The 20336-nt window shown below is 41.6% G+C and overlaps 2 protein-coding genes across 2 annotated transcripts in view; both read left to right on the top strand.

The window, feature by feature from the left end:
- sptlc2b (serine palmitoyltransferase, long chain base subunit 2b) overlaps positions 1-5225 on the top strand; it is a 48957-nt gene extending 43732 nt beyond the window's left edge. Inside the window, exons 10-12 of the mRNA XM_032543392.1 lie at positions 1557-1692; positions 1923-2052; positions 3513-5225. Coding sequence (XP_032399283.1) covers positions 1557-1692; positions 1923-2052; positions 3513-3626 — 380 coding nt within the window. The 3' untranslated portion in view covers positions 3627-5225. The remainder of the gene's footprint in view (positions 1-1556; positions 1693-1922; positions 2053-3512) is intronic.
- A 1141-nt stretch (positions 5226-6366) lies between these two features.
- On the top strand, positions 6367-19310 carry ism2b (isthmin 2b). Its single transcript, XM_032543394.1, has 6 exons — positions 6367-7117; positions 12016-12267; positions 13364-13697; positions 15670-15807; positions 15936-16004; positions 16712-19310. Exons 1-6 carry the CDS (start codon positions 7007-7009, stop codon positions 17227-17229), a joined length of 1422 nt encoding a protein of 473 aa, XP_032399285.1. The 5' UTR covers positions 6367-7006; the 3' UTR covers positions 17230-19310.
- Positions 19311-20336: the final 1026 nt, after the last annotated feature.

The following is a 20336-nucleotide window of genomic DNA, read 5'->3' on the forward strand; positions in this document are numbered from 1 at the left end:
AAGAGGCCAATGGCAACTTTGAAGGACTTACAAGTTTTTATGGCTGAGATTGGCAAAATGTGGCATGTGGAAAAAGGTTTTGTGGTCAGATGAGACCAAGATTGAACTTTTTGGACTGAACTACAAGCGTTATGTTTGGCGAAACCCACACATAGCACACCACCCAAAACACACCATACCTACAGTGAAGCATGGTGGGGGAACAAATGCAGGGAAACAGGATACATTATGTTGTGGAGGGTGTTTCTATTCAGCAGGGACTGGGCAAATTGATCAGGATTGAAGATAAATGGATGCTGCCAAGTACACAGAAATTCTTGAGGAAAACTTGCAGCCCTCTGTTAGACAGCTTAACATGGGCAGGTGGTTCACCTTCCAGCACGACAACGACCCTAAACACACCGGCAAAAAACGATGCAGTGGCTTAAGGAAAAGAAGTTGAGTGTCCTTGAGTGGCCAAGTCAGAGTCCTGATCTAAATCCAATTGAAAATTTGTGGAGGGACTTGAAGACAGTAGTCAATCGCTGCTCACCACAAAATTTGACCGAACTCGAACAATTCTGCAAGGAAGAATGAGGAAATATTCCCCAATCTATGTGCGCAAGGCTAATAGAGACACATCCACACAGACTGATGGAAGTAATTAAAGCAAAAGGAGGCTCTACCAAGTTTTAAATCATAGGACTGATGACTTGTCCAACTCTGTTATTCTAGTTTTATTTTCTTATGTTTCAGATCTAAAGTGACTATTTCAAAGGGGTATGATGATTTTCTATAGGCACTGTAATATGCTACTGCTTCCCCGCCCAAAATCTTTGGATTCCTTGACTGTGGAAAAGCAATGTCTGGGTAAATATAATGTCCGTCTTTGTTGTGTCTAAGGGTGCTTTGAAGCCGCGGTGTTTCTGCTCTGTTTTTCTGCACAGCCAGGCAGATGTGTGTTGCTGTTGGTGCTTTGTGACATATGGTCATTTGTTTGGTTGAGATGCTATCTCTGGAGGCTCAGCCTGAGGATTCAGTGAGTGAATCCACAGTGGACACGTGAGGATTGATGCCTGTTTAGCTTCAGCCCCTTGACTTCGACCTTAAAGAATCCTGCTCGTCTTCAAAGCCAAGTGGTGTAGCGCTCACTCCAAATAAGTGTAGGACATCCAATGGATTTCTTTTTGTTTGGCTGACATGGTTTTGTGACTGGAGCCGAACTTGGCTCTGTGATTGTGAATTCTCACGCCATCTTGAATCAGTTTTATTAAACTAACTTGTGCTTGTGCTGTCATATGATATTCTTGTTCTTCAATTTTTTCAAGCAGGCTAAATAGAAGAATGCAGAAAAAAGCAATGATGGATAACTCTGCAAAAGTACATGTTGTTTCTTGTTCCCTTCACTTGGCTTTTGAACAAGAGCGGATAACAGAGTTTTATGACTATTACTCATATAATAACATATAATAGTTTTGTAGGATCTGCTGTAAGTTTGCTTTGAGTAAAAAGAATAAGCTTAATAAAAAATGTTGCTCACATTGTGAAATATCCCTCTGCTTATCTCCCCTTTCCAGGTATTGATCGTATCAGACAGCTATCGGAGAACACCACCTACTTCCGCAGGGAACTCCGTGAAATGGGCTTCATCATCTACGGCAACGATGACTCGCCTGTAGTGCCCATGATGCTCTATATGCCGGCCAAAATTGGGTATGGGATTCTCATGCATTTCATATTATTTGATATATTTTCAGAGCGTTACACATCAAATGAAATTAGGAAGGCTAATTGGATGAAATTCCCAAATGAGTTGACATAGAATATGATTTAGTATGTGGAAAACACATTAAAGAGAACACCATCTAAGATGTGGTGGTGGAGGTGGGTCACATCATTAGTTAAAGTGTTGCCCTGTGTCTAATGTTGCCGTTGCTTTTCAGGGCGTTTGGTCGGGAGATGTTGAAGAGAAACATCGGCACGGTGGTCGTCGGCTTCCCAGCAACACCCATAATCGAGTCGAGGGCACGTTTCTGCATTTCGGCTGCCCATACCAGAGAGATGCTTGACACGGTAAGTTATCCTATATTAAGTCTTATCACTGTCCAAAACACAAAACAAGATAAGGTTTCTGTATTTATCTTAAATTAAAACAAATAAATAAATAGCTGAATATCATTTTTTTTGTTTTTGTTCAAATCAATACTGCAAAAAATCCCAGTTTAAAAAGTTCAATTTCCAGGTTAAAGTTTTTAATCACTGCAAAGGACTGTGGCTGATGATGGGTGATGTAATCAGCAATCCCATTTATTTCTTTACTTTCTTGTTGCAGAAGCTTTTCTCAGATGTCTCTCCAGAAAATGGCTGTATTTACTCTAGAATGGTGTAGACATACAACAAAACAACTCCAAAATGAGCATTAAAATTGCTTTAAAATGGTCATTAGCACGTCGGCTCCAACTGGAAAAATGCCTCTTATGATATTTGTATTTGCTCCACTGTCATCTCTCATATTCCTCTGTAGGATGATCCCCTCTTTCTGCATTGTGAGAGATGAGGGAAAAACTAGTTTCTTGGACACATCTGGGCTCGGTGTTTGTATTGCGTGCTGCCACTTCCAATATACAACTGCCATTTGGTCTTGAGTTCTCATCCAAGTTGTGAAGAGAAAGACATCTTCTTCAGGGGATGTTGTTACAGGACAAACTTAATTTTATCCTCAACATGATATGAGAGTTTGTTTGGGCTCATGGGTGATCATGTATCCAAGAAGCACTCAGTAGGCTTTTCTCAGCTGTTGATCAACCAGATCTGCCTGCCTGACTGCTGGCTGACAGTTTTCTATGTACGAGTGTGTATCGGTCTACATGCTGAGTGGGCCTGTTGAATAATTAAGGCTCCCAATGTGTCCTTTTATTATAAAGAAACTTGGAAGGCCAAGCTGTCTCCGAGTATTACAGCGTGGCTCAGATGGAGACTTTAATTTGAGCAGTTCTGCCTCTCCAAAGACACTTCATTCATCTTACTGAGGAGCATGTCAACACCGTTTGTAATGGTCCATTTAAAGGGCATCAGCCTGCCTTTGTAGAGTACTTCGAGGAGCCGCTTTTTCCGTCTTTGGAACAGCCAGCTCTCGCTATTTCTCCAACCATGGAATCAGAAAAAAAAGGTCAAGAGGAAGGTAAATTGTTTCCAGGTGCCCTGCAGTGTTGCAATGCTGATACAGTCTCTTGTGGAAAGATGTGGAGGAGTTTCTGTTCAGTTGTGGTTTATGCAGGGAGCCTTCTGTTCACCTTTTTGCTTTCAGAGCCCCTTCTTCTTCAACACTGACATGTTTAATGCTTGAAAATCCAAGTGGGATTAGGCTTAACACTTCATTTAACAATCGTCTTTCAGGTTGTCTAGCTATGTGTGTAATCTGCTCATCTTGACTGCTTGTTTTGTGTGTGCCGCTGTATTCACTTAATTTGGATTGACTTAAATAATGTCTTTTTGGATTGAGGTTAATAACATTCCTCCTGTTCTTTTGCCAGGCGTTGAAGGCCACCAGTGAAGTGGGCGACCTGCTACAGCTGAAGTACTCCAGACGTGAACAGCCTCTTCCCTCACTTGGGTGGATGGCCGAGGAGAGCCTGCTTCAGGACTGAGCCACATCACCTTCTTCCTCCCCACAACTCAATGTCTCTCCCTTACTTGACCTTTTCCACTCTGATATCCCTTATTTTCCTCTGAGCCACTCTCTCCAACCCACTTCGCCACATCTCCTCAAATCAGACTCCCGTGGACAGAACCAAAGTCTTCACAGTTGCACCCTGTTTTGAAAACTGCACCCTGGCACCCCTCATTAGCCTGAGTGCAGTCTGTGACCTGTACAGCTGATTTTAACCAATAGCAGGGTGGGACCAAAATCCCCCTTCGTCTGTCTGCACATGTATGTCCCTTCAGTTTGTCCTAACTTATTGTGACTGCACTGGTCTACCGTCAAGTCTTATTCCTATTTGCACATTAAATGTGTGTTCTGTTTGTGCAATAGCAACAACCAACTAGGAGTCTTTATAATTCAAAACAACCTAGAGCAAAGTAGACAGATATTTGCCACAAGTTCCTACTTGTGCACTTGGAGAAAAAGAAATCTGATCATATCTGTTGCCATTATAAACACAAAAGGAAAGAATTATATATGTAAATATTATTTAACCAGAAGTTGGTAATGCTGCATCAGGGTAGCATCCCAAATCCTCAAAGAGAGATACATAATTTCACAGGAGTAACATGAGCATATGTACTCCATATGTATGATGATGGCTTTTTTCTAATAACTTTTACTTGAATAGAGAGTATAGAATTGTGGGTTCTTTCCCTAACCAAAGGATGTATATGTATAGATATGTTTTATACCTTTTCCCTTAAAATGTAAAGCATATGTTCCAAAAAAAAACATTTAACAGGGAAACAATCCCAGGGAGCAAGAATAAGGAACATTTTATTCCTTATTTTCTGGAAACTATTTCAGCCTTATTTACACCTGCACTCAAAAACTTGAGCCCAGTGTCTTTAACATTTCTATGAGCTAATGAGCTACATGTGTGATGTTGGTTTTTTTTCGTCTTTCTTTTGCTAAATCCTTCTCACTCAAGTGCTTTCATGTGAATCAGCGTCGACGGCGATCTCTGAGCACGATGACACGCTGTAACTTAGGTCTGTATGTATGACGATGCCTATCTGATTTACAGACTGCTTTATTTATTTAAAATGTCTTCGTCCCGTTATTCCTGTGAAACATTATTTTGATCTGAAAGGCAGCTCGAAATGTGTCCCAGTGTGTCTTTTAACCAACTACCTGCACGTCTTCACTTCAGTGCTCGCACTACTGACAGGCATTGTAAATGCACAGATGACGTAGTCACTTGAATTTGCAAGATTTGTATGGGTATGCTTTAAATGTCATTGTTTTTTTTGTTTTTTTTACTTAGTTCATCTTCTGGAATGACATTCCATATCAACCAGCTTTCAGTGTCAATTGTTTAGTTGTACTGTTTCTGTCTCCCTAGTCTGTGGGAGGTCACCCCAAACATGGCATACATTCCGCTGTCAGATATCCTGCTGATGTGTCTGTGTTTGTATTCTACCACCTAATTGATGTGAATCGGGAGTGTAGCCAGTCAGAAAGCTGGCCGTTGCCTGGCGATGTCACCATTCCTATAAATGTTCATCAAAGTGATTAAACGCAACTCAAATTTCAAAAAGCTTGTGATATTTTTTGCATTTTAGTATAGCACGAGCAACTGTCCATCCATTAGTGTCTTTGAGTGAGTCATTCCAATATTGTTGGGGGGGGGGGGGAGGTGTGTCACAGAAAATGGCTTGCATAACGACTATAAATGTAATATAAAAGGTGGAACGCATGACTATGATCTTGAGTTCGCACTCTTCAGTGGTCCTACATTAAAAAAAGCACCATGCAGTATGTTAGGTCTCTACATTTCTGTCTATGGAGGCAAAAATGTAATTGCAAACAGCAATCTGACTGTTTCTCTCAGCCAGGTTTCCCTCATTGAAACTGAGGAATTAAAGTCAAAAGTGATTATCAAAACGTTTGAGTTGCTTTGGGCCCTTTGATGATATGGGAGTTTTCCAACCTAGGTTCCACAACTACCTGCAAACTGACCTGCAGGTACCTTTGGGAACGTGGTTATCAGTTGCCCTTGGAATTGTATTTGGGTTAAAGATAAACCACTTGGAGTTTGTAAGACCACGAGGTTTGTTGACCATGCTGCTGGAAACTGCTGCAAAGATTAAATCACTTTCTTTGTATCAAGTTCTGGAGTACACACACCACACACACACACACACACACACACACACACACACACACACACACACACACACACACACACAGACTAGTCACAACTTAAAAGCTCATGACAAATATGTTTGAAAGCCTTTCTGACTGATACGTCACTGACATCCTGCCATTACACAACATTCCACATTGACCAGTCAGACACTCCAGTTCAAATATGGTATTTTTTGTAAAATAGTATGCCAGTGGGATGAGATAATGACTCCTTACAAGAAAAAAAAATAGCAAAACAAGCCTAAAGAAAACAACATGTAATTTAAGAGATTGTAAGAACAAGTCAAATCATTTTTATTTAACAGTTTGGTAGTCTAACGGATTAAATGCACTTTCTCAGTGAGTGAGTCCACTTCATGCCCTGCATATGTAGCCTATGGAGGTTCAATGAAGACCAAACCTTGTACCTTATCAAGAAACTCAGTGCCCCCAACCCCTCTCTCTCTCTCTCACACACACACACACACACAAATACACACACACACAAACACACAGCTGTGAGCAATAGCTTCCCACCCCCAACTTCTTCAGCATCAACCTTCTGAATGCGTGCGTAAAAGGCAAGTTTACTGAAACCGGTTGGCTGGGCGGTGCACATAGCTCCAAACACACGCATCCACTCGAACCGGTGGATGAACTTCAGCTGGATAATGGATTAACGCTTCAGACAGACAACAACAACAAAAAACGCACAGCACACTATAAACTCCAGATGTCAATGTATTGGAAGGCAACACCCACCCACCCACGACGGACTGACTCACACTTTAAAGTAGTTGAATAAGCGAGCGCCGGTGCGGACGGGGAGATTCTACGTGGGCTATTTAACTTCTTTCTGATACTTAAAGCTCTTCCAACTGTGTTTTTTTTTGACAGGAAGGAGAAGCGTTGAGCTCGACCCGCCATACGGAGTGACAGTTGCTGCGCGAGGCGCTGGTGTCAGATATGGATAGCACGCGGGACACCTCTAGACGCTGGTGCGCATCTTCATAAAGTGCAACACTTCGAGGCTGACGAGGCCTTAAAACTTCATTTGTCCTGAGTCAAAGTTGCTGAAAAACGGAGGTCGAGCAGGACGCAATCGCTTCTTCCCAACCGACAAGCTAATTTAGAGGAGAACAGTTTGAAAGAAAGCCTCCACAGTTCACAGGAAGCTTTGAAGTAAAGAAGATGCGTCAAGAGGTCGCGAGGAGATTTCCCATGCTGCTCGTGATTTGGTCGATACTCGTCGTTAGTTTGGGGACAGGGTTTCCTACCAGACACAAGAATGTTGCCCACAAGGTGAGTTTTTCTTCAAATATTGATTATATGTTGACTCTTTTTTTCAAATTTATCAAATTTCAAAGTTTCAAAAGCTGCGAAGTCTTAAAAACACACCTGCCGGATTCAAATAATTAGCAAGCATATAGTGCGCCGGTGCATGTTTGCTAACGCTAACTGTTGTAAAATGTCACACTCGTTCTAAATATTGTACATTAATGTCGACTATAATAGTCTTAGTCTTGTATTATCAGAATTATTCAAATATCCCCCAAAAACGTAACTAAAAAAGTGGAATTGTTTAAGAAAATTAAAACGTGAATAGAAATAAACTTGCATTTCCAGACTTATGTTATTATTAGCCTAACTGTTATTGGGCACAACAGGCACTAGAATCAGGTGCCTTTAGGGAATTAAAAAAAAAAAAAAGTATTATGAGTTAGTAATTTCTGTTATTTCCTAATTCTACGTTTATTGCCGCACGTCTCCAGTAAAACTTAAATTTCCAATGAATCAAATGGCTTCTGCAATCACTGCTCTTTGTCAACCATTACCCTAAATGAGTTTCCATCAAATTATTCTATTAATTAACTCAGCTGGAATTACAGAATCCCCTCACCAGTGCGTGCTGCTCTCTTTTGTTGCACTTATCTCTCCATGTATAGTACGGTTTGCCATCACTGCATGGGGATACACCCTGCTATTATAAATCCAAACTCTCTCTACACATGCGCGCACACACACACACACACGCTGTGCAATCTGTGGTGTGTCTATGGGAATGTTTGTGTTACACATGGACATATTTGGATATCAAAGTCTGTTTGTGTGTGTTTGTGTCAGGGTTCAGTTTTTGCCTTTGAACTCTCCATCTTGTGTGGCCTCCTGTGGATGTTCTATTGGGACTCTCTCTCTCTCTCTCTCTCATCATCTGTCTGATTGATGTCAAAGTGAAAAGAGACAGAGAGGAAAAGGAGGGAGGGAAGAGGAGAAGGGAATAATTAGTGAGCAGATGAAAAAAATCTCACTGTGGCTGTGTGATTGTTTATTTCATTCACCAAAAGGCTGCAGTTGGTGACTGTGCCTTGGCCTGTGACCTGCTGGATGCGTGTCCGTGAGTGGTGGATGGAGAGGAGAGATTAACAGAGGAAGAGAGAACCAGGAGGGAAAGCTCAGTAAAGCTGGTGCCCAATAACGAGATGCTTATGTAACCAGAATAAAGCGAGCCCTCGGCATCTCTCACACTGGCGCACCTGTCAAGTGTCACCCATCGGATTGTTTACATTGGCTCTTTTTTGTGCTAATGTGGAATTTCCTGTTTTTGGTTTTACCCCCATCTCTTAACGAAGAAGGGGTTAGTGTTGAAGTGGCCTCTTCTCTAAATATTGGGACGAGTTTGCCCTCAGTGTTTTGTACGCCACTTCCCACCCCAACCTCCAAAACCTCACCCCGATTCCACCAGGCATGCATTTGTTATCCTGTTTTCATTTGCAAAAGATGGCGATCAAAGAACGTTCATAGTTTATTGTTCTTGTGTAATGGTTTGGAAACAGCCAAGTGCGGAGGCCTTTGATATCTGTGGGCACATAAATCAGGGCTGCCACACCGCCTGCCTTCCCAGCCTGCCCCCCAACCCCACCGGATTCCGTCCCTGCCCCTCACCTCAGCCCCTGCTGCCCCCATCCAGTCTCCTGACCTCCTCTCCCTGACCTGAATGTGTGTCACCCTCAGCATGACAGGAGCTCAGAATAGGTCCAGTCTTTTCAATCTAGTCAAAGGAGTAGGGCTGAGCAATATATGGATCAATGTGTGAGGCTTGATATCATCTTAAATTTAGGATATTGTAATATCACAATATGATGCAAGTGTTGTGTTTTTGTGGTTTAAAGGCTACATTATAGTAAAGTGACGGCCTTATCTGAACTTACCAGACTGTTCTAGCTGTTCTACTATATGCTTTCACCCACTTATTCATTATATCCACATTACTGATAATTATTTATCACAAATGGAATTGTGTAATTTTTGTGTGAAAGCTCCAGTAGTCGACCCTACAACATCGCCGCAATATTGATATTGAGGTATTTGGTCAAAAATATTGGTATATTTGATTTCTCTCCATATCGCCCAGCTCTACAAAGGGTGGACACTATTTGTTTCCAAAAGAGTGTATTTAATGTTTGTCTGAGAAGAGAGAAGCGGTCTCCAGACCAAGGTCCCCCACTGCATTCAGATAGCCTTCCTTTTAAACACACTGCATGCCATCAACCGTTGTGCCTTTGATCAGAAGTGCTCCACTACAGAGAGGAGGAGAGCCGGATCAGAGAGAATGAGGGGGAGGAAGAGAGGAGGAGATTGATATACAGGGCGAAAGAATACAGGATCCAGATGTGTAACAAGACGAGATGAGAAGGGTGTGAAAGTATGTGGCCTCTCCCGTGACTCTGGACCCTGGGTGTCTGCGTGAGTGTGGAGGTGTTGGAGCATTTGTGTGAGTGTTGGTGTGTAAGAGTGAATATTTTCACTGCTGGTCAGATTCAACAGTGATGCACTCATGCTAATAACAAGCCAGTAATAGGGTAAAATGGAGCATCATGCTGGAGGATTGCTTCAGTAAACTTTTAAACCAATCACCAACTATTAGGTTTATCAGAGAGAAGCTGAAGCATTGGGCTCTATTGCCTGCTATGTTCATTTAGAGAAGAATGTCCTCTGCTCTTTTTTGGTATTATTACTTCAATTGCCAAACATAATAACCCTAACCCTTAAAAAACTGGTATTGGTCCAATTTTATGAAAAGAAATTGATTTTTAAACATAGAAATGGCACAAAATGTTGTTTGTGATTAACTATTTTTTTTTTCATTTTTGAAACAACATACTAAACATACAATACGCAACATAAACATCCCCCCTTCCTTTCCCCCCACCCCTTGTCATCCCCATCCACCAGACAAAAACAAAGAAAATATGACACAATAACCACAATATACAATACCATACAAGAAAATAATAACAAAATAGACAAATTGTAACCAGAGTAAACCGGTGTATAATGACAACACCATTAACCCATCATACACGTCTCTCCCCAGCACAAAGCTTCTTAGGAGCCCTCCAAAAAGCTCAAGTTTTGGCTCCATTTTCCTGTGTAGACATCCAATCTGATAAACTAGCCAAGTAATTGTCCTATGCTTAATGATTATTTTCATTTTTGACTAATGTGCTGATTGTTGTCTTGATTCATTAATTAACCATTTAGTCTACAGTATGTCAGCGCAATAAGGAAAAATGTCTATCCCAGTTTCCCAGAATCCACGGTGAAGTCTTCAAATGTCAAATGTCTTTTTTTTTCTAAGAATGTTTTGTAATACTTGCTTGCAAAATGATTTGAACGACTAATTGATTATCAGAATAGTTGCAGATTATTTTTCTGTTAATTTATTCACTAATTGATCAATTTACATCATAAACAATAGCTAAATGAAATGTTTGTATTTCGACCCAAAATCTTTTCAAATTGACATACACTATTCTGTTAAATTGTAGTACTACTTAAAAATATTTTATGTATTAAAGTGTTAAACGTTCCTGTAAAAAGCCAGAGGAATTTATGTTTTCACCAGCATTGCTATAATTAGTATGTGTAATATTTATATACAATATTTGCAGTGGATAAAATTACAGAGAGAAGGGTTAAATATGCCAAAAATGTTATCTGTTGTCACCACCAGTTTACAGATATCTGGGGAGGGGGCCAACTACTCTTCATCCATCATTTATCATTCTTGACGGGCTTCCCATCCAAACAGGCATTATGTGTTCACATGCTTGGATTTGACCAAGCACATAACTTCTTTATGGGACAATCACAGGCAGTCAGTGAACAGTACGCCCTGTTCTAGAGGCCATACGTATAAATCATCAACCATTTGGTCATTAATTCAGACATTTCTTCTCCTCTTAAGCCCTCCAACTGCAACTGGTTTGTTTTGAGCAGACCACAAACTGGCTCAGGTTAAATCTCAAGGTCCGCTTCGATCATATGTTTGAGCCAATGTAGCATATTCAGGATAATATAGACATGAGTGAATAACAGACAAGGGTTCATTAGAGGGTTTGGATTTTGGTTTTGACCAGTGTCAGGCATGAAATAGATATGTGCCCTATTAGACATGAAATAGACACATGTACTCTGGATAATCAGACCAACCTAAAAATCCATTTTCAGCGACTATATTCCAGATACATTACATATATCTACAATTCCCCACCATTATAATGTCACCATTAATCACCATTCATCTCAGAGACCAGCATTTCCTCTGTCTGGTCTCAGTAACTGTAAAACCTGAAAGGTCATGTGAGTGGCGGCCGTAGTGGCGGCAGCACAGCAGGCTTCAGACACGCTCGTAGCAGCCCAGGGGTCCCACGCCTCCCAGGCCCTCTCATTAAAGCTAAAAGAGGATCTCGCTGGCACAGGCCCCTCTTTGTCCACGACCTGGATGCCATGACTGTTGTGGGAAAAAAGAATAAAATCAACGAAGGTTGGTTGGTCACTTGGCTGGTTAGTTGGATGCCTCAGGGGCTTTTTGGAATTGCTGACCAAGCTACAAAGTGGTAGATGGTGTCAAGGTTTCTTTCTGGAAACAGAGCATTAATTGTTTACATTCATTAATGAGTGACTATAAATGATGGATCTTTTTTGTCATTAGCACTGAAGTAGCCACTATCTTTTGAATGTATTCTAGTTGTCTCAGTTCTCCTTATTTTTTATATTATTTAAGGTGGTGTCTCCACAGAAATCAGGCTTTAAGGCATTTCCTGCCACCCACTTTTCCTGTAGTTATTTCATCATTTAATACCACTCCTCTAGATTGCACTAGACTCTTAATCTTACGTCTTAACTTGTACTCACAGGCACATGGCCACCCGATTCACAGCGGTGGGGTCCAGTATGTCCCTGAGGCTTTGGAGCAGCATAACCAGGTCCAGAGTCTCCTGCCTGAGCCCCAAAACCACCAGAGGAGGTGGTCCCACCCCCAGCACCGCTCCATTGGAATTCTTCCACAGCCTGAGCCCGAGGAGGAGACCAAACCTTTCATCCTGGATCTCAAGAACTTTCCAGACCTGGCCAATGCTGACATCAACTCACAGAACCCCAACATACAGGTGAGTCTGGGGAGTCACACACATTTGGTGATATGTAGCTTTTGAGTTTTGTGTGTTGAATTACCATTCATGCAAGGAGAACATTGTGCCCTTTATTGTGTAAAATGATTTATTTCCTAAATGTGTAACAAAATCAACAGTCTCTCTGTCTAATCTTAGCAACCCAGCTTATTCTTTTTTGTGCTACTAGTTAATTAAAGTGTAATAAAGGGAAACAGGCTCTGTAATCATAAGTGTTAGCCATTAAGTCCTCATCATCTCCTTCTAAATTGACCCAAAAAGTTGTTCTGTTTAACTTATCTCAGGGCAACTCTGGCCAGTGTAATCAGGATGTGGTTAGAGGGACATAATGATGCCGGCCAGAAACCGATGAAATGTCTGATGAGTTTTCATGTAGCATATAGACCAGATGTACCATACTCTGACTGAAAGATATATTCATCTAAGGCAAATGAAAGCATTACCAGTCCTCATCTTCCCTTAACTTCCTTACTGTGAAATTAATGTCACCAAAGTTACAAAAAGATTTCCCCAGTAGTCTCCGTGTCGCCTGGTCTTCGCATCAGCTGAAGTGGGCCCTTGGAAGTACTGTAGCATCTAGGATGAGTCATAAGAGGTAATGAGAGGTAGTTATCTAGAATAAATGCTCACATTCTCTCCTTGAGAGGATCGTTTGGTTGGCTGAATGCTCATGCTCACTTCTGGCTGGCTGACTTAGATCTTGAGAGCGGCTTCGCTTGCTAAAAACCTCTTCACCAAATTTGAGTGAGTTGATTGCTTGGAAAAGAGCTTGTAACTCAAGCCTAAAGCTGCACAATTGTTTATGACAGATTGCGGCAACAGCAGAGTCAAGTCATCTGTACTGGACAGTTCAATTGTATGTTGTATGTCATTATTTTCTACTCACTGTCAATAGGTCATTAGGTTGCTCTGCAAATCACGCTGTAATTGGTAGTCTTGGTTTGCTAGTTTAAAATTATAACAGAGAGTTGTCCTGCTTCCCAAATATTGTTGCTGTCCAAGATCATATCAGTGACACAAATGAATCTGTTCATGGGTTACTTCAGATTGACAGACGCTCTCTTTTTCTATGTAGGTAACCATTGAGGTGGTGGACGACCCCCAGATGGAGGTAGAGATGGACCTGGCCAAGGAAAAAGACTGGCTACCCTCCTCTTCCTCCTCGCCCTCTTCCACTGTGGATTGGCTCGGAGGCAAGAAGCTTTTCTGGCCCCTATTCTGGAGCTACACGGACACCGATTCAAGCGAGGACAGCAACGGCCGGTCAGGCATGGAGGAAACTGGCGAGGAAGAGGAGGAGGAGGATTACTCCCTGGATTACGGCAGTGAAGAGCCCTTACCCAGCGGAGTGGGCGGAGACTGGGATACGCGTTGGAATGAAGGCTGGGATCCAGTGCAGAGCTACTATGGTAAGGTTCGCCAATTGGTACGCTCACCGTCTGCTATGACAGCCACACAGCTATTTTAAATATGACTTCATCACACTGATTATGGCTTTTAAAAAATTAGCAAAATGTATCCTGTGGCTTTTACCAACGGAAAAAAAAAATGCAAAAGGGAAAGTATGGAAATACAATTTGGGAATTCACCAAATCAAAAAAGAGAAAGAGATAATGGGAATGTCTGGAAGGAGAGAGAGAAAGAGAGAGAACGCTGGAGGGAGAACAACGAGGGACTTAGGAAGGCTGCATGATAACTGTCTTTCCAGTCAGAGAGAACGAAGCAATGCCAGCATGCGAAGCAGCATGAGCACTCGACCATCAGACCATTTTGGGTTATGGGCACTTTGAAGCCGACACTGGCCGTGCTGGTCGCAGAGGCCTGCCTTTTGAAGATGGGTCCGATGCGCTCGCTAATGGCAGCGTGAGGCCGGCACTGTTCCCTGGGACAAAACAGCCCTCTGCTTGTGGACAATTAGAGGGCAGATTTGGAACACGGAATGACAGGGGCCATTCGGCCGGCCCTTTCATCCTTCTCTGGAACCCCATGCCCCCCCCTCCCCTCCAGACTGGCGGCCCTCACTGCCCTCTGCGGCTCGGCCTTTTGAGTCAGTTCAAGAATTTCGGGGGGCTTTCAGGGCTCTGCATAACTTCTACAGCTCGTTCCCCCCCCCTTAATTCTGCCTTTCTCTGGTGGGAAAACATGTTGTGTCTCAGCTAGCACGGACCACTTATTCAGTGGTAAAGGTAGTCAATAGTTAGAGAGAAAGAGATAGGTGTACATAATGAATGAAGGGGAGAGAAGATGCAAAAGAGAGAAATAAAGAAGGGAGAAAGAAAAGTCTGATGGGCTAGGCAGTGAGTAGGCCAATGTGTGTGAGTCTACTGTAGATCAGAGCGCAGTCATTGGCTTACCACAGCCTTAGGCTTTCATTCTTCAGAGAAATTTCCCATAGATAAAAATCCGTACATGATTGAGCCAATTATTTATTTATTTATTTATTTTTTAAGTTTTTGAAGGTTGTTGTAGAAGCACAAAACTCTACTGTTGTAAATATTATATATTGTTGATCTCAAAATGTGGTAGCTGGTTGCTACTTTTTACTCTTTAATCTTTCCCTTAGCCAACATATAGATTGTATCTGCTTGCAACTGTTGTGCATGCAGTCGAGCCAGAAAAGGGCAACAATGCCTATTAAGTGGTCACATCTAAAGACGCGGTGAACATAAATCAAGTATGTCTGCCTTAGCTTCTTCTGTAATTAAGACTCTCCTGAGACCTCATTCCTGTATGGCCACATGGCGAGTTGGCAGCGCCCACAAAGTAAAATTGGGTGCTCGCTACACCCAAGCTGGTATTTCTGCACCCACCTCGCCTTTAATCAAGAATGACTTGTTTTCAGTGTTATTAACACCACAAGGAAACATGTAGCGGAGGCGGACAGCCACAGCACAGCATCTCTCTCTCTAATTTTACTGAGGCCTTTTTAAAAAGAATATGGGCTTGCATGGGAAAGGTTAGACAAGGAGAAAATTGTAATTTTTATGGACTGAGACAGTCCAGAAACTTTGAAATCTTATTCTGGAGCTGAGTTCACTTGCTTGTTATGATTTCCAGGGGTTTCCCCCTGGTATTCCTAATCTCAATCAACCCTTTGAAGCTGCTGCCCAAATACAATAAATCTACCATTTGTGCCTGAAAGCATGATGTCGAGCTTCTTTAACTGTACATTTCATTCCATGCTTTCATTTTGCCTTCTTCTCATAATGTCTCTGATAGTTTTTTTGTTGCAATACGTAAATTATATTGTGCTTTAATCATAGTAGAATCAGAGACATTTTCATAGTAGTGCAAGGACCATTTGAAATGTAGCAGAAAAACTCAGCAAACGGCGGAGTTTGTGGCACTGACTGTGTTTGAATTTTGTCATCCTTTCCACAGAGAAGGAGACAGACGAGTGGACTCCCTGGTCTCCCTGTTCTGTGACATGTGGAAGCGGTGAGAGGAAGAGGACCAAGTCCTGTGGCTACTCCTGCACTCTGACAGAAGCCTCTAAGTGTGACCTGGAGCCTTGTCCTGGTGAGGTTATATTTCCACATTAAAAGATAACAATAACAAACAGAGGCAAGAGTATTTAGATATTATTATTCTGCTGTCTCAGCTGATTTTTTAAAACTACAGCTGATGTACCACTCTCCTCTTTGTAGGTGATGTCAACACTGTTGTCGAGCCTTTTCCTTTCGAGATGGAGAATGGCACAGAGCCATTTGGGACAGGTACGTTTTTTTCTAATTTAGAAGTTTTCGATAACAACTTTCATTAGCTTAAGGGATCAAACCCATTAACTGTTATACTGTTCAGTCCATAATTTTACAAAGCATACTCAATCCAAATCATCACGGTTTCTTTGATAAACCCCAATTAATTGCTAACTTTAGCTATTGTCTCGTAATTGTTGATTTAGTTAAGATGTGCCAAATTGTAATAATGTATGTGATTATGGGTCGGACTATATGTTTTTATTTTAATTGTTAGTTATTGGCACTTGACCCTATACATGTTCATAGCAACAAATATGGCAAGGGGGGATACGGTTATAAAAAGAAATTATGATCATAAAGAGGCGTTGTTTACTTTATAGGCTGTGTATTTGTGTTATTACATTATCTGAGTCACATGACAGCGATATAACCAAAAGATGGATCCTGGAATTCATTCAAAACTTTAAGTTTTGTTTAAAAAAGTAATAAAATATTTTTAAATTTGACTAAAAGAGACAATTATATTGTTTGCATTGTATCACATTCATTTCTGAGACAATTAATTGTACAGCAACATTTGGAATTGTTACAGCTCGAACTCAGTCAGATGTATACTGTAGTTGTAGGTATATGACGGTACCCCATTGACAAGGGAATGTAAAACTGGCTTGCTCAATACTGGTATGAAATTTCATGTGGTATTGCTGCCCTGCTTCCAACAGATGTGGACAGCTGTGAGAAGTGGCTCAACTGTAAGAGTGAGTTCCTCCAGAGGTACCTCCACCAGGTCATGTCTGAGCTGCCCAGCTGCCCCTGCTCCTACCCCTCTGAAGTGGGGTACACTGTGGTCAGTGTCTACGATGAGAAGCATGGCCGGCAGTTCCGTTGGCGTGACGCCAGCGGCCCCAAGGAGCGCCTGGACATCTACAAGCCGTCAGCGCGTAGCTGCATCCGCTCAACACTTTCCAGCGATTCCTCCACTCTTGCAGCGCAGCATTGTTGTTATGGTGATCGCGGGCGGCTGATCACACGGGGGAAAGGTGCAGGCACGCCGAACCTGATCAGTACAGAGTTCTCACCTGAGCTGCACTTTAAGGTGGATGTGCTGCCTTGGATCCTGTGCAAGGGAGACTGGAGTCGCTTCCATGCGGTGCGGCCACCAAATAATGGACTGAGCTGCCCAGAAAACCCCCATGAAGACGTGTTCATGAACGAACTGGAAGAGGCAAGGGAGTACTGAGGGACCACAGCCAAAACTATTACTTCGGAGAGTCAGAAGGGCCCAATCCTAATTTGAGAGGAGACTGCCTACTTTAAAGTCATGACATATTACATCTAAACCATGCATCATACATTTATTAAGTTTTGAGGAATTGCAAATTTCACAAACGCACATTTGTGGTTGGGAGATTTGTGGGCATAAGGTATGATGAGGAAGTGTGGCTGTCTCAAGTTAGGATTTGGCACAGTGTCCTGATGTCAGGCTCAACTGAACTGAATTACAAGAATGGAAAAAATAAAATGCAGTGTTCTCCTATCGCTTGCCAACCTGTTCCACATCTGGCGTAACATTGAGCTCTCTCTCTTTATATTTGTTACACTCTCCTGGGTGCGTGTAAGCATGATGTCTACCTACTGGCTTTTTTGACAGTGTCCTGGAGCACTTGTGATTGACAATAGAAAAAAATGGTAAGCATCCTGGTTATGCTTCTTGTAGGTTTTCCATTAGGAAATGTATGAATGTGGACTGGTTATATTGATGAAACAAACACATGCATGGGAAGAGTCCAACAGATCCCAACGATGCTGCTACAATATAATATCCTTCAGGTTTTTACAAAGGTATTAAGGGGAACAAGACAACAGGACATCGGTAAACCCAAAAGATGCCACATTTATTCACAGTAATGTAGATTCCAGCCAACGTTTTGGGACACTAAAATTAGTAGATTAGTGGTTGGAAGAATTTGGGATCTCAACCAGAGAGGTAAGCTAAAAGGATTGTAAACATTCTGCTGTCACTATTGAGAGCTTGCTAGTGAGAATGATGAGAATAGTCCATTAGCAGCAAACAGCACATTTGATTTCAAATGTTTTTGTCACACAGATTGAGTTTCCTCACATTTTCAAAGCCATGAAGATATATGTGATCTGGGTGCCAAAGAGTTAAACATCAGACTGTTGGTGCCTGTGTAAATCCAGCCTCCTAAGTCTCTACGGTGCAAATATAGGAAAAATGAAGTTGTTCAGTGAGTAGATTGTGCTCATAGATCTCTACAATGTTCTCAGGGGGACTTACTGACCATGATTAACAAATTTGTTCATTTACCTCGACAGCAGAGCACCTTTGGAACTAGCACAAAGTGTATTGGCCTAAGGATTAATTGGAAGGTTTTGGAGGTCTAACCCAGATTGTAACTGATGAACAGATCATGTTTTTTGTGCAGTTTCAGAGAGCAGTGGGGACCCTTATAAGTGAATAACTGTTGATGCATTGTGTGTAGTAGAAAGATGTCATTGCTGCTTAGGGCTTAGGGTCTTTGGGTTTATGTACAGAACTTGATTGCATAGAAAGGCCATTCCTACTCAAACAAACATTCCTGAGAAGTCATGTAGTTGGAGCCCTTACCCTGGCTTACACTTAAAGGCAACATGGAAGTGGTCACCATTGGCAGATACCCCTTAGGTATAGTGCAAAGGATTGGAAATACGGATGTAGTCATGTTAAATTTACATTTAAATACCTTGTGACTCCAGGAATTGCTCTTTCTATCCAGTCTAATTCTATGGATGTTCGCTCCAAACCTTTTTTCAGGAATTCTGCTTCCAGATGTGTAAATGCAAACACGCATTTACATTTTGGAATCACCAATTTTAAAGGAAGGCACTTTATTAAAGATATATCAAAATGTACTCATGTTTGCCATTTGTGGGTGATAGTGTTATTGTGAAGGGAAACTCGCCAGCAATGCTGCATTGTTCTATGATAGTGCATATATCAAGTGTTCTGTTGAGGAAAGCAGGATATTTTTTGTGATTTCTGAATCTAGTATTACATTTACGGTGTTGTACAGTATTTATTTGTCTGTTTGATTTTTTTTTTAAAGTTTGCTGAATATTTGAAATGTCTCTATACTCATGGTGCACTAATCTGAGAAATGAAGGCACCCGTTATCAAAAGGGAAACCACTTGCCTCATATCACTTCATACAGCAACATCAAGTGTCTGTGCTTCATTCTACTTTGTACTGCAGTGCTCTATCAATATGTTGTTGCAATTATGCTGAAGAAATATATAAAGACCTTGCATTCATCATCTGACTTTTAATGTGTCGTTTCTTTTTCCACAATTTAGATACTGTGCAGGGGAGCCAAGCATTGCATGGTACTCTCCAGCAAAATTCCTTAAAACTCAACTGAGTAGTTCTACTCGTTTATTGACAGACATACCAAACTTTTCCATACCGTTCCTCTGCAACAAGACAGGTACAGTCCAGCAAGCATTCCTCTAAAGTGCAAACATGTCACTTCCTTCTTTGCAGCAACCGGCTAAATATTAAGACAGCCAATAGGAGATAATGTACTAAACCTAGTGTGACAGACCATTCAGGCTTCACCTTCAAATAGAATAAACAACATACATGTCTGAAACTTCCTTCATACCAGGATATTAGCAAGGAAAATCACATGTGTTATTAGGCTGCAACTGAGTTGTTGTCATCAGCGCTTCACCTTTCGCAATGAATCGATCAGTCTTTTGTTCTATAAAATGGGAAATAGTGAAATATCACATTTTCCAACTGCCCATTTTATCCAACATACAGTCCAAAACCAATAACATGGCATTTTGGGAATAATGCTTATTTGCATTCTTGCTGAGAGATGTAAAGATTAATACCACTCTCATGTCTGTTTGGTACATATGAAACTACAGCCAACAACCAGTTAGCTTAGCTTAGCACAAAGACCGGAACCGTGGAAACAGCCAGCCTCGGTCCATCCAAAGGGAACAAAATGTGCCTGCCAGCTCCTCTAAAGCTCCCTAATTAACATTTTAATGTTAAACACAATATTTCTTGGCCCAGAAGAAGTAACTCTCACCAATCAGCTTTAGCTGTTTGTTTAGCTGTTTCCAGTCTTTGTGCTAAGCTAAGCTAACCACCTGTAAGGCATAAGCGTGGTATCAATCTTCTCATCTAACTCCCAACAAGACAGGAAATACCCATATCCCCCAAAATGTCAAATCCCTTGTAAAGTTCTTTAACAGTCAAATCCAGAGTCAGACCCTTAAAGGAAGGTCCCTGTTTTCAGTGATGAGTCCACACAGCTGGTCTGGTGGAAGCTGTG

Source organism: Etheostoma spectabile, chromosome 18 (assembly GCF_008692095.1).
Source record: "Etheostoma spectabile isolate EspeVRDwgs_2016 chromosome 18, UIUC_Espe_1.0, whole genome shotgun sequence".
Taxonomy (NCBI): Eukaryota; Metazoa; Chordata; class Actinopteri; order Perciformes; family Percidae; genus Etheostoma; species Etheostoma spectabile.

Coding starts and splice junctions, on each gene's coding strand:
- ism2b (XM_032543394.1), top strand. CDS start 7,007: ATGCGTCAAGAGGTCGCGAGGAGATTTCCCATGCTGCTCGTGATTTGG. Junction 7,118..12,015: donor ACAAGAATGTTGCCCACAAG/GTGAGTTTTTCT, acceptor TTGTACTCACAG/GCACATGGCCACCCGATTCA. Junction 13,698..15,669: donor TCCAGTGCAGAGCTACTATG/GTAAGGTTCGCC, acceptor TCCTTTCCACAG/AGAAGGAGACAGACGAGTGG.